We start from the raw sequence: 15,048 nt of genomic DNA, 5'->3' as shown, positions 1-15,048 counted from the left end.
CCTAAACAAGTATTTTTTATTTTATTGTCATTAAATTAAAATAAAAATAATTTCACCTATTTTATTTGGCATAGATATTTCTTAGGGAAACATACATGTTAGTTTGTCCGTATAAAAGTAAAACAGGTGGATTATCAAAGATAGCTATGGGAATTAAAAAAAAAATTCTCTTAGCCAAGGAATCTGTTTACCTGAAGGTCGTTTTGAGGATTCCAATCAGAATCAAAAATTATACATGTATCAGCTGCAGTTAAGTTGATGCCCAAACCACCAGCTCGGGTACACAGAAGAAAGACAAATCGATCTGAATCAGGTTTACTAAATCGATCTATAGCAGCTTGTCGAAGATTCCCTCTGACTCTTCCATCAATTCGCTCATATAAATATCTATCAAATGAAATGCAATAAATTTAGATAGATGAGTATAATGAAAATGAAGGCATTCTATCAAATGTGACAGACACATATCTGTTTTCCAGCAACATTATGTTTTCTACAAAATTAAGAAGTGATATTACCCCAACTAGTTTCTATGGTTTTATTCTTCTCAGTGTTGGTGCTAAGTAAGAAACACAAAGTAACACAAAGTTACAAAATCTCTGCATTCCTGGATGTATAGGTAAAATAGCTTTATAATTAATATACTTTATTGATCTCATTGTAACAAATGATTTTTTTTTTTGGCAAGAAGTAAAGACTTTCATAAAACTCGATATAAGAAGCTTAAAAACATTTCTCTCAACTGATATACTATTCTCTCAACTGATATACTATTCTCTCAACTGATATACTTGCTTGTAAACTATAATTTATTAAGGGCAAACTATAATGCTAATCCTTTATAGTCATCACTGCCAAGCAATTGAATTTTAACTTCTTGTATTCTTCCTCATTTAACATCAATAAAAATAAAATACATAAAAATTTAGGAACTAGAAGAGGAATACACATGACACTTGCCACACCTCTTCAAGACACTGGTTCAAGACACTTCTTTCCACCTATAATTTACTAGAGTCTCAGCAGCAGCTCCACTGTTATCTCTAGTACCTGTGAAACAGGGGTGTGACTTCTAATAATGTTACTTTTGACATTACTTTTGACATTAAAGAAATTTGAGGTTTTCCATGAAATTCATAAGTCAAATTTATCTTTAGCTTACAAAGTTCTTCGTGTAAAGACATCAAGAAAATGCAAGAATGGCTATTTTAGGAATACTGCAATTTAATCTACTTATGTGGTATAAAACTGAGAATAATACACATTTTGGAATAAGACTAAATGAAAGGAACACTGACACTAAAAGTAGAACTAAAAACAAAATGAAAAATAAAAATCAACTACAAAATCTCTGATAATATAAAGTAGTATAGACAGATCTTTTACTTATTAATAAGGATCAAAATATAGTAAACTACAATTACAGCTGAATCTTCAGATTCTCTCTTGCATTAATGTGCTGATTTCTAATTGGCCCACAAAGTGCTCTGATAAATATCTTATGATAAATATTCTATTTATCCAAATACCGATTAGACATTATTTAAGACTATCTTACTGTCATGCACCAAAAAACCAAACCAAAACAAAAAACCTACATTAAACACATCAGAAAAAATTAAAACATGAGCAAGTATTATATAGTGTACAATAAGTTAAAGTGCAGCAAGTTCAGGTTCTAATTTTAACAATGAAAAAGATCTGAAAAGGATCTTGAATCATTTTAATTTTGAAGATAGTTATAAATCCCTTTAAAATGTTGCTACTACAAGGCTAAAAAAATCAAATAAAATGTACACTAAAAAACCTATTTGTAGGTCAACAAATACCTGTCAATTTGCAAAATTTTCTTAATCAGTCTCCTTAGCCCTGTTTACTATTGCAACATATATAGGTTAGGAAAACACCTGACACATAATCTTAAACAATCTTTATGCAGAGATTTAAATGGATTCTTACCTAGATAAAGAGGAAGATGTGACTAAAGTTGGGTTACAGTACAGTGCTGTAATAAACTTAACAACATATACTTAGCATAATTCAGTGGTGAATTATATGCCTTACCTTTTATGTATAAGATAGTCCTCCAGGATATCAAGGCAGCGTACCATCTGAGAGAAGATGAGCACTTTATGACCTCCTGCTTTCATTTTAGGAAGCAATTTATCAATAAGGACCAATTTACCAGCAGACTGGATCATTGCTTGAAGATGAAAATCAGAAGCAGCTGGATTATATGTATCTCTAAATTCTCCAAGTATTTTCTCCTCAGCACCTGTCAAAGAAATATAAGACAGCATCAGTGCACAAATGCAGATGACTCCCAACTACTTTCTTTTTAAATAGTGCTCCTCTGTGCTTCTGTAACATTAAAATTTTCTAATGGTAGGTACACTGCTTTTATTAGAATTATTTATGTTTGTGGCTAAATCCCCACCAACACCAGCCTGTAATTGAGGATATGGACAGTGTCTTAAGCATTTTTTATCTCCCAAGACACTGGGCATAATGTCTTATATAAATTTTATGTTTGCTAAATGTTTAATGAATGCTATTAGGAAAAGTATTAATGAAAATGTGGTTCTAACTTAGGTGAGTAAACACATATTTTTAAATAAACATCTAGTATTTAAACACCAATATAACAGTGATCATGATTGAAAGGTGATCATACTTAATCTGGATGGGCATCTTGCTTGCCATCAAAGCAAACAGACAAGAAAAATTAAAGGGGAAGTCAAGTTACAGGTCTTTGACCATACTTCTTCCAGAGTCTAGATTAGCATTAGAGGCTCTCTGCTTTCCTTCAGCCTGTCTAGCTATAGGAGTACCAGGATTGCAAGTGAGTTAGTTACTAGTCTAAGAAATGGCTTGTCTTGGATAAAGTTAAGAGTATATTCCCAGGAATAAGTGAAAATACCCAAATGTTGTACAGAGAGACTATTAGCAGAGAAGCTGACAAAACCTTAAAAAGTAATGTTACTAGAACACAAAAATTGAGAGACAATAACTAGGGTATCCAGACTGAAAAGAAACCAGGAAGAAATATGTAAATTCGGAGGTTCAAAGACAGGCTTTGCTGTCTTTGTCCATAAGGAGGATTAAACTGGAGGAAGAATTACAGCCCACGTTAGACTGAACACAACTCCTGCTTTTGTAATCTGGTGATGCTAACATGGGACACTGTAATGAAGTAGCTCACACTGCCCCTAACTCCAGAACACTTGTAATCCCTCAGAACACCAGGGTGGAGAGTTATAGGATCACCGCCTCTCTTTATAACAGCCACTACAGCTGTAGTGGTGGTGTGTTATTTTTTCATGAGTATTTGTTGAAAGAAGAGAATTTGTTTGCAATCCTTTTAAGCTACCTTTGATAAGATATGGGTGATTACAGCACTTCCTGAGCTCCATCATGGTATTGACCAAGTTGGGTACATTAGTCTGCCCTGCTCCTTTGGATAAAAACGAAAAGTTCTTCTCCAGAATAGCCCGGTAGTATTTCTTCTGAATGTTAGTAAGTTCCACTTCAATGATGGTTTCTTCCTTAGGTGCCAACTTCTTTTCCACGTCTTCTTTCAATCGTCTCAACATCATTGGTTTCAAGATAGCCTGAAGTTTCTGCACCTGCATAAAAAATGATGAAAATATATGTAGCATACATATACATAAGTACAATGAGAAGAGATTTGATGTGCTTATTTACAAAGACCAATAGGATACCTGTTCCTCTGTTTTCAGATCCCCAAATTCTTGCATGAACGTTGATTCAGAAGGAAACCTTAAGGGTTCCAGAAAGTGAAGAAGACTGAATAGTTCTTCAACTGTATTTTGGAGAGGTGTGCCAGTCAAAAGCACCTTGTGCTCCTATATAAAACAAGAATAACATGTCAATAACATGTACTAAGTGTTCATGTCAAACACCACAGTACTAAAATTATACGAAAGCTGACATAGGTTATCAAATGTTTCAGTGTCTGAAAAGCAAATCTTTTTCCGACCATAATTTTCAAGAGTCAACCCAATACATCTCTACCCATACATCATCATTAATTTACTTTCTCAATCACTTTTTAAAAACTCTGTATCATTCTCATAATAGTTTACTTTGTCTGCTATTAATTCTTACCTATTGCTTTTGAAAGAAAAATTCTAAATAATTAAGAAGCATATTTTAGGTTTTTTTTCAAGGAAACAGACATTTTAAAGAACAAAGAGGGCATTTTGGGGGTTACTCAACCATTCTTGGTATGGTAATTTGTATAGAGAACAGCGTTCATTCTTTATAATTTGGCAGATCATCACTTGACTTCTTACACACGAACAAATTCTTAAATCATTAAAACTACAAACCAACAATGTGAAGGGCTGATTGGAATATACTTCTGAACTAGAATTGCATTACAAATTAAACATAATAGTAACAACAGGAAATAAAATATTTTTAATGATAATAGCACAAAGTATTTGAAATTTGATTTGACAGTACCTCTAAATTCCTAACCTGAATATTTGTATATGTATCTGTATGTCTGCATAAGTATTTAATATTAGGAAACAGTCTAGACAGATATATACCAATCTGCAAATATTGGAGTAAGGAGGGGAAGAGAATGGGTGGGCGTGGATGAAGAGTAAGAAGGAGCACTTTAGTGTTTTACTGTATGTAGTCCTTATATCTTTGAGTCATTTGTTCAAGTGCTCATGTACTAATTATGTGATGTTAATTAAATCAAAATATTAAAAAACACAAAATGCTTTGATTTTAAAGCAAACACACTAATGACTTTCAAAAATCCCATTAATTATAATAAATATATGCTAAGTATGTAGAATTGTGTAGAAACTTTATCCCTCTATCACAAATGATCTGAATAATATAACTTTGGTGAAAGGGCTTTTTATTGAGGAATTTCTGCCTTAAAACTTGTAGTTTTATTTCTTTCAATAGGACACTCTACAGAGGTTTCTCTCTCTCTTTTTTTTAATTCCAGCAGTTAATTACTAAAGCTTTTTGGAGGAAAGAACTAAAAAATTTAAGTCTTAGAGAACAGATGAGATTCTTTCCCCCTTACTAATTAATTAAAGCAAAATAATCTTAATTATCACAGATAGAAATCAGAAATCTGTTATTTTAAAATAAAAAAAGGAATAAGTTTTTGGCATTAGCTCTTTTTACTATGTAGCTAAGAAACAGAAGTCATAAAAATGACATTAAGTTACTTACCAGATTCATGAGTTTCAGACCTTCTAGAAGTTTACAATTTTTATTTTTTAACCTATGTGCTTCATCAATAATCACACATCGCCATTCAATTGCATTAAGCTCTCCACAGCCTCCAAGAATCATTTCAAAAGTGGTGATGATGGCTTGGAATCTGTAAGCTCCTCGAATGATTCGCCCCTAGAAATTTATTACCAAATACAATAATTTGCTAGAATGTCTTGATCATAATTTTTAATTCCTGTCAAGCAGCATAAAAATCATTTAATGACATCTGCTATAAAACATTTTCCACTGGAACTTTTATGTATGCACAGACACTCCCTTAAAATGAGGAACTTTAGCATTAAAACTGTATTAGATTGCTGTCTTCAAGAATGTTAAAAATTATACAATTAATAACTATATCCAAATAAGTATTCCTTGATAAAACATTTTATAATTTTTAAGAGTTGTAATAACAATGTTAAGTCAAAAAAGAAATGGTTATTATAAAATCTAGCCAATGAAATTTCAGTATTAATGCTTATTACTTATATCCGTGACTCCACACATATAATGGCAGATAAGTAGTTAATATAAAAATTGGCCACTTATGTCATTTATTCAGCAAGTATTTATTGAGTGTCTCTGATCTAGTTGTTGGAGATATAGTAGTAAACAAGACAGACAAAAATAATTATCCAAGTGGAACTTACATTCCAATGACTCAAATATAGGACATAGCCACTAAGAAAAACAAAGAAAAAACCCACCAAAAATTAAAAAAAAAACTAAGAAAGTAACAGAAGTCATAGACTAAAATAAAACAGGGATGGGGAGTAGGAAGTATGGGGTTGGAGGTGACCATTCCCATTTTATTTAGAGTGACTGGGAGGCCATCATTAAGAAGTGACATTTGAGCAAAGTCCTGAAGATGAGGGAGGAAGCCATGTTAGTATCTAGAGATCTGCAAGAGAAAGAATTCTTGGTAGAAATAGAGAGTGTGAATGCTGTAATGTGGGAGTACCTTTGGCAGTATTCAAATAATAGCAAGAAACCCAGAGTGATTGAAATCCAGTGAGAATGGAGGGGATGAGGCTATATACGGCCTTAAAAGCTGTGGTAAGGACTCTGGCTCTTACTGTGAGCAAGAAGCTATAGGAGGGTTTTGAGACAAGAGTATCATGATTTGACATATATTTAAAAAGAATCCCTTGGCTGTTCTGGTAAAAATAGTCTGACAAAGGCCAAGGACAGGATCATAGAAACCAGTTAAGAGGCTGCTGTAGTAATCCAAGCAAGAGATCTTCAATGGAGGTCATGAGAAGTGCTCAGTTCTGGATTTAACTGGAAGGTAGAACCAACAGGATTTACTAATGGATAGGAGTGGAGTGAGATAAAGAGAGGATTCAAGTTTGACTAAACTTTTTCACTCAACTAGAAGTTGGTGTTGCCATTGACTACAATGAAAAAATGCAGGATTTTGGTTTTGGACATGTTATGTTTGAGATTAGATATTGTCTATTAGATATTCAAGTGGAGTAATTGAGTAGGCATTTGCATATGACTCTGGAATTTAGGAAAGAGGTTAGAGTTGGTGATATAGATTTAGGAGTTTCCAGCAGTACAGACAGTAATTAAGTTGTGTGACTGAATGAAATCTCTGATGGAATGAGTATGGATATAAAAAGTCTGAAGACTGAGCCCTGGGTCACCCCCAAGATTAGATATGGGAAGACAAGAAGAAATTGGTTAAAGAGGGCTTCAGAAGGAATAGGTGGTGACATAGGACAGTATAAAGTACTGGAATCCAAGTGAAGAGAATGTTTAAATGCGACTGAAAATTATAAACTATTAGGGATTAGAAGAAATGAATGGTTAAGAAGGATCATGTGATCTGATTTAGATTTTAATTCCTATCAACTTAATTACACTAATTTTAGAATAATTCACATTGATTGCATATGCTGGCCATTAAGATGAACAATAGCTCCAGTAGAATATTATTAAAATATTGACAGTTATAAAGTATAAGTCTATGGTATTTACACAGCTCTAAAAACCTGGGATACAATGCATTCAGTTAGAGTAATATTGCAGTGTTTAAGAACAACGGCTTGAGTCTAACTGATTTGGGTTTATTAATCCCAGTTTTGCTCTGTGATTTTAGGGGAAACTACATCACTTCTTTTTGCCTTGGTTTCCTCATTTGTAAATAAGTATGATATTATCACCTATTTACAAGGTGATAAATTAATCTTTGATATTACAAACATTAAGTGAAATACTACATGCAAACTGTTTAGCATAATGCCCGGCACATGGTAAATACTCAATAAATGCCTGTGGATATTAGTGTTACTATCTGTTACTTTTTCCAAGGCAATTGAGAAAATTACAACATAATTTTACTACTTATGTGATTTCAAGCTTATTTAATAACTTGGAAAAAGCAGAAGTTAAATGTTCATTTAATTTATATTAAAATATATTTGAAAGAATTAACTGAAAATTATTTCTATGTTTGAAGTATAGAGCTACTTAGCTCATTACAAGACATCTTTACCTCTTGAAATTTTAAACCCTTCACATAATATTCTTCTAGAATGCGTAACATTTAGCATAAAAATATAATTTAATATATACTATTCAGTTTACAACACATCAAGAATCTTTCAGCTTCTGGCTCACATTTATACCAATCTCATACAAGACATATATTAAAACTGTAACCTTGTTAAAAATCCTTAAACTTCCAATATTTTAACGTACCTTTAAAAAATGAGATTGAACTAAATGATTTTAATGATATCATAGAGCTCTAAAATTCTATAAATGTACAATTAAGAATAATAAAACACTATGGAAGGAAATGAAACTATAACTTAACTAAGATGTCATAGGCTCCAAAGGTGCAAGGGTAATTAATTTTCAGTACAACTGATTGTAGACATACTTAATTTCATAGAAATCTAATTATTTCAACCATAGAAGGGAAATGAGGTTAAAGGAAAATATCAATTAATTTTATTGATATTCAGCCTCAAATAAGTAGAAAATCAGTTGTAATTGGGAGGCAAAAGTAGAAGGCTATGCACTTTACCTTACCTTAACCTGTATCATATCCCATGACCTGGCCATATGTTATAATGGTCCTTATAAAACAGAAGAATCAGTGAAAGAAAATAAAATATTAAGGTGCTATATTGAGGCAGAGTGCCATAACCTTTTCCAATGAAAAAGTACAATTTTGTGTGAGTTGTTTTAATTAATTTTGTTTCTTATTTCTTAATAAAAGTTTTACCTAAGAGTCAAACTACCACTCAAAACTGCAACTCGGAACTTCATGTTTTCTAGTCTTAACCTTCTGCTAGGGAATTCTTTCTTATAATGTCATCTCAATTTTATGATCTGTGCATTTAGCAGAAAAATAGGTATTCCTTCCTAAAGAGTAATTGGCCAAAGTAAAATGGAAAATGTGCCCCTAGGATATAGGGAAGAAGAAAACCATCAAAGCAATAGAGTAATGAAATAACCAATCCAAAGGGTAGAAAAATACAGACGTATGCTTGTACCAATATACAAAACAAACCAAATTTTTAAAAACCGTCTAAAATCAAAATTCATTGAACACACAAGAGAACCTATGGTTTCACCTCAAAGGGCATTCAAACCCATGGTGGTCACTGAAGATGTAAATTTTAAAATGGAGGAAAAAAACTGGAGGATGATCAAAGAGACACATTATTTTTAAAATAAATTTAATGTGTAGTTGAAAACAATTAGTAAAACAATTATTCTAGTTGAAAAATTACGTATACAATCAAATTTGTACATTTGTATAAATCAGCATACTTCCAGTGAACTAGAGCATGAACTTGGCTACTTCTGTCATTTTTCTCTTCAGCTACTAAAATTTATTGTAAAATAAATATGATGAATAAAGAGATCAGATTAAGATTTAAGTAGGCAATTAAAATCTATCATAAATTTGAAAGTAATTAATATGTAATGCTTATCTTTTGCAAACCTGACCTTTCAAACAACAAAAAACATCACCAATAACACACCTGTGAGTCCCTGAAGTACATCTCATATTGCTGTATCATTTGTCTGCTAATCAGGCTCCCATGATAAACCACAACATTAATATCAGTCCACGTACGAAATTCTCTCTCCCAGTTTGCAATAGTAGAAAGTGGAGCAATAATCAGGAAAGGTCCTCTTATACCAGTCAGAAGGATTTCGTAGAGGAATGTAATTGATTGAATGGTTTTGCCAAGACCCATTTCATCTGCTAAAATGCAGTTTCGTCTGAAATAAACAAATATATTACCCATGTAGATTTTGGGGTTTTCTGTATACTACAATGTTTTAAAAGATAAATATTAAAAAAAATAACCAGTGATCAAGTTAAAATACTTGCATTTATAACGTAGAAGTTGCTGAAGTGCAGATTTGGCTAAAGATTATAATTTTATTATAATATTGCAAAGGGACAACTATAGGTTTTTGTAGCTCCAAAATAAAGATACCACCTGTTAGATACCTGAGTTTTTAAAAGAACGAAATGGCAAGAGCAAGGCAAACTAAATATGTTATTTATTCAGGAAACATTTATTAAATGCTTTCTGTATCTCACGGATAGTATGAGAAGATGGGATACAAAAGAAATAGAACATGTTCTCTGCCTTCCAGGGGCTTGTATCTATTAGAAAAGCAGACATATGAATAAATAAATAAATAGTCATGCAATGTGCTATCACAGAAGCACAAATAAAGAACTGGTTTTTGACTCTAGCTATACATTGGAACAGCCTAAGAAACAGATACCCATGGCCTTCTCCTTTACATTCCAATTCAATGTGCATGGAGTAGGATAAAAGCAACTGTAATTTTTAAAATAAGCTGCACAGATGATTATGATATATGGCCAGTTAAGAATTATCAGTGTTTATTATGGAACCTCAGAGGAGTAAGCATCTAACCCTGGCTAGAAGAGATGAGAGAAGATAAGACTGCCTTCAAAGAGAAGGACAGTAATGAGTAGGATTTTGCCAGAGGGCAGAGCAAAGGAACATAAGTGTAAAGAACATGATCAACTGGGAGGCCACAAGTTATTTAATATGGTTTTGAGGGAAGAGTAAAGGGAAGGGATCTTACTAAGATAAGCAGGGGTCACAAATAAAGGTTAGAAATCATTCTACAATATTATGAATGAGAGTCACTGAACATTTTTAAAGAAACCTGATGAGATTAGGTTTGTACTTGAAATTTACTCTGGTGCCACTGTGAATATTAGAAGGTGAAGTGACTTAAGTTTGGACAGTAATTGGGAAAGTACCGCAATAATGCAGGAAAGAATGGGTGGACATTTGGACTAAGGTAGGAGGAATCAAGAGGAGAAAACTGATCCCAAAGTTAATTACATGTTAGAATGATTTGGACTTAGTGACCAATCCGATATATGGAGTGTAGGATGGCAGTCAGATTTCAGTTTGGGTGACTAAATAAGTTGTGTTATTATTAACCAAGATGTAAAATATTTGAATAAGTTTGATATGCAAGAAACAGGAAATAATAAGGTTAATTTTGAATATGCTGCGTTTAAAGAATCATTGAGATAGACATTAAGGTAGCCAGAAGTAAACAAATATGGGCTTGGAGTTCAAGGCCTCAGTTAAAGATGTTACTGATAAGTGAAGACACGGGGGAGTAGAGTTTGGCTTACGGAGAACAATGTAATATGAGAAGAAAGTAAAAAACAGAACTTTGGGAAAGAAAAAAACCAACAACACTGAAAGGGTAGGCAAGGAAGAAGAACCAGCAAAGACTATTGAAAGGAATAGTTACAGAGGTTCTGGAGAGCTAAGAGTCACACTGTGGAAGCTGTTGGGAGAATGGGGGAAAAGTTTAAAAAAGGAAGGACTAGCAACTACTATCTAACACAGCAGAGACAGCAAATTAGGGCTAAAAAATATCTTGTGGATTGGAAAATTAAGAGTTTCAGAGATGATACAGAATCAAAAGTCAAACGACAGGTTTAAGGAGAATTGGAGATGAGAAAATGGGAAGAGTTCATGCAGGCTATACTTCCTAGACCTTTGCCTAGGAAGTTACAAAGAGGGATCAATGTAGCTTGAAGGAAAAAAGAGAGCCAAGAGAAGGTTTACCCTTTCCTTTCCTCACTTTTATATATAAGTTAAACCCAAATTTGTTCACAGACTGAAGGGATGGCACTAGTCTTAAGAGATAATTTGAAGATATAACAGAGAAGGATAATAAGTGATTGAAGTGAGGTTCTGAAAAGATTGGATTAGATGCCTGTCAAGAGTTGAGGTGGTAGCATTAGTCTTGGTTCTGAGGAGGCACCTTTTCACTTCTGATATGAGGACAGAGGTAAGAATGGCTAAGGATGGAGATACATTTGTAGGCTTGGGTGTGAGGACAGGCAAGAACCTGAATGAATTCACCGACTGGCCCTAGGCTTCTCTATGAAGCAGTCATATACAGAGAGTGAAGGGGATAGGGTTGTGATAAAGTGCTTGAGGAAAGTGGTACAAGTTTGAAACAAGTAACTGGGAAAGGGTATTGATAAAAGACAATTAAAATAAAATTTTGTTAACTATTTTACCAGGAAGATTCTCTTGGGAAAAATGATTAACATTTAGAAAATAGAAACCAGGGGAAAGAGCACTGTGTGGAATAACAGGTTTTTCCTAACTCCACCTGATTGAGTTTCATGACTCACCATTACTTAGTGAAACAGAAGAATCATGTGACAAGTAAAAACACAGAAAAATGATTTTGAATACGTCATAAAATTTTGCTATTATTAATAACAGTACCTTCGTTTGCTCTTTTATATACACTATCAGACTTCTTTCTCAATCAAGATACCATTTTTTACTTCTTTTGCAATTAATTTTCCATCTCACTAAAAAAAGGTGAGATAATATTCCAAAAAGCATTTTGAACAACTTGGAAAATTAATAATAAATGGGGGTAATTCATTACTAGGTTCTTATATTTAGTATTCTATTCCTTATCAATTGCTGACAATCTGCTTCCTTGAAGACGTACATGACAGACCTATCTAATTCTTATAGATGGAACTGCTGATATCTTACTAACTAGATTCAACTATTGGCAGACAGTAGTGTAAGTTGAAAAACATTCTGTAACATAGCTGACGTTTGATGATGTTAACAAAGGTATTTCAAATTTAATTATGAATTAACATATCAACTTTCTTCTATTCTCATTGGTACACATTAAAAGGAAGCAACTATATTCAAAATCCTAAATTATAATGTACGTATCTTCTTGAGCTAACCACAACTTCATTTTCAATAATGAACACTCCATGACGGTAATAATGTAGCAACATCAGTACCAATTTTACTTAATGTATTTTGGAACACATAAAAAAACACACATTAAATTTTTTTCTATTAATACATACTACATACCTATTGTACCAGTTGAATAAGAGCCAGTTGAGTCCTTCCAGTTGATATTCCCTGAGTTGATTGCCATTTTTATAATCCCTGGATTGATCTATTTTTTTCCAAATATTAGAAGGAGGACGGTCCTTTGTGGAAAAACAAAGAATGAATGATGTATTTTAGATTTTTTGATCTTCCCTATATCTCATACATGGTAAAAGCATTGCTTTTAAAATAATCAGAAGAATAACATTATATGACATTATGATGAAATTTTACAAACATCTGAACACCAAGTAAGTTCTACACGAACTCTTCCAGAAAACTGAAGAGGAAAGCATACGTCCCAACTCATTCTATGAAACTGATACCAAAATCAGACAATGGCATTACAGGAAAACTAGAGACCAATATCCCACATGAACAGAGATGAAAAATTCATAACAAAATTTTAGCAGATTGAATCTAAAAATATATAAAAAGGGTAATACAGCATGACCAAGTGGTTTTTCCCAGGTATGGAAGGTGGATTAACTTTGAAAATTAATCAATGTTGATCAACAGACTAAAAAACAAAAATATGATAATCTCAGCAGATGCAGAAAATGGAAGAACTAAATGCTTTCTCCCTAGGATCAGAAAAAGGCAAGGATGTCCACTGTCATCACTTCTATTCAACATTGTACTACAGGTTCTAACAGGAGCAATCAAGCAAGAACAAGAAATAAAAGTCATTAAGATTGGAAAGGAAGAAGTAAAACTTTCTTAATTTACAGAAGACATGATTTGTCTACATGGAAAATCCTGTGGAATCTAGAAAAAAGATAAAGAAGTGATTTTACTAACATTGCATGATATAAGATCAATATACAGAAAACTGTATTCTATATTGTAGAAACAATTATAAATACATTTTAAAAATACTATCTTATAATGGCATCCAAATATGAAAAATTTAGGGTTTACTAAAAAAAAATATTTCTTAAATGGTAGCCAATGAACTTTAAAATAATTAACATATACTATTGCTCTAATTATTGTTTAAAATAATTTCCACATTAATTAATATTCTCCATAATTTTCTTTTTAGCAATCCAATCACTGTTTCCTTAGTTTAGGCCAGGAACAAATTTCATTTGATCAAAGATACTTTACATGTTTTATATGTTATTTTATTTAATAATAATAGACTGGCAAAAAAAATCACTTACCTCCTACATTATTTGACTTTGATAAACCAGCACTGTTGTCAAGTTGATTTTACATTAACTGAGGGGATTAATTTTATTGGCTGAGTCCCCTTTACCAAGGACTACATTACATATCTAAGGCACTGGCTCTTCCCACCATGTGCTTCAAAATCACCTTTTTAATGACACCTGGGGTCCACTCTCAGATATTCTGATTCTGGAGCCAGGATATAGAAACTAGGAATCCCTAATTTTTTAAAAGTTCCAAAAGTGATTCTGATAAGCATCTCTGACTGAGAACCACTGATCTAAAAAAATAGCTTACTTAATGAGGCTAAAGATCAGGTTACTACTGAAGCATGGTCCCCACCCCAAAAACAATACCTTTCCCTTTCATAATATCCTTTAGACTACTCCTCCCTGAATTAGTTAATTAACACTTTTGTTTCCTGGCTCAAGGAAAGGTACTTAGAAGTCAAAAGGAATGGAGGTGAGCTGCTGTGTTTTTGGTAATAGATGGTGGGTATTATTGGGAGATAAACTAAGAAGACCAGAAAATAAGAAGACAACCAGAAAAAAAAACTGTTATAAAAACAATATGATCTCTTCCATGGAACAATTCATTCATTTCCTTCTCTTACATCACATCTCCACATTTTTCATGGCAGCTAATCATTAGCTCTGGTGCTAATCAAAAAGTGATCTGTTCTTGTCTTTTCATGCATAAACTCCCTCTTTAGTGAAGTAAGAAATTTCTATGACCAAATTATATTTGAAAGAGGACTGGCCAAGGGCTTCCCTAGTGGCACAGTGGTTAAGAGTCCGCCTGCCTATGCAGGGGACACGGGTTCGTGCCCCAGTCCAGGAAGATCCCACATGCCGTGGAGTGGCTAGGCCCGTGAGCCATGGCCACTGGGCCTGCGCGTCCGCAGCCTGTGCTCCACAAAGGGAGAGGCCGCAACAGTGAGAGGCCCGCATACCGCAAAAAAAAAAAAAAAAGAGAGAACTGGCTAAAATATTTAATAAAATCATAATATGTCTCTTTAAAGTGAATTTCTTTTGGTTGGCTCCCCAAATTGGATTCACATGAAAATAAAAAAATATATAATTATTAAAATATCACAACTTGCCATCGCCTTCCAGAATTCTACAGTCTTTGTACTAGAAAAAACAACTGACTCAAGTTTTTTTTTTGAGCAGGGAAG

At 33.1% G+C, this 15,048-nt stretch overlaps 1 protein-coding gene across 17 annotated transcripts in view; it reads right to left on the bottom strand.

The window, feature by feature from the left end:
- Positions 1-15,048, bottom strand: part of CHD9 (chromodomain helicase DNA binding protein 9) — a 236,146-nt gene that overhangs the window by 72,950 nt on the left and 148,148 nt on the right. For all 17 annotated transcript variants that reach the window (XM_027092199.1, XM_027092200.1, XM_027092207.1 and 14 more), the window contains 7 exons: positions 12,678-12,799; positions 9,276-9,519; positions 5,227-5,403; positions 3,723-3,866; positions 3,371-3,626; positions 2,065-2,275; positions 192-387 (listed from right to left, as the gene is read on the bottom strand). In XM_027092199.1, the coding sequence (XP_026948000.1) occupies positions 192-387; positions 2,065-2,275; positions 3,371-3,626; positions 3,723-3,866; positions 5,227-5,403; positions 9,276-9,519; positions 12,678-12,799 (1,350 nt within the window). The remainder of the gene's footprint in view (positions 1-191; positions 388-2,064; positions 2,276-3,370; positions 3,627-3,722; positions 3,867-5,226; positions 5,404-9,275; positions 9,520-12,677; positions 12,800-15,048) is intronic.

This window comes from Aethalodelphis obliquidens, unplaced genomic scaffold (genome assembly GCF_003676395.1).
Source record: "Aethalodelphis obliquidens isolate GAN/ISIS:26980383/991018 unplaced genomic scaffold, ASM367639v1 scaffold75, whole genome shotgun sequence".
In the NCBI taxonomy this organism is placed as follows: domain Eukaryota; kingdom Metazoa; phylum Chordata; class Mammalia; order Artiodactyla; family Delphinidae; genus Aethalodelphis; species Aethalodelphis obliquidens.
The sequence above is the reverse complement of the archived record's forward strand: the minus strand, read 5'-3'. Positions and strand labels throughout refer to the sequence as shown.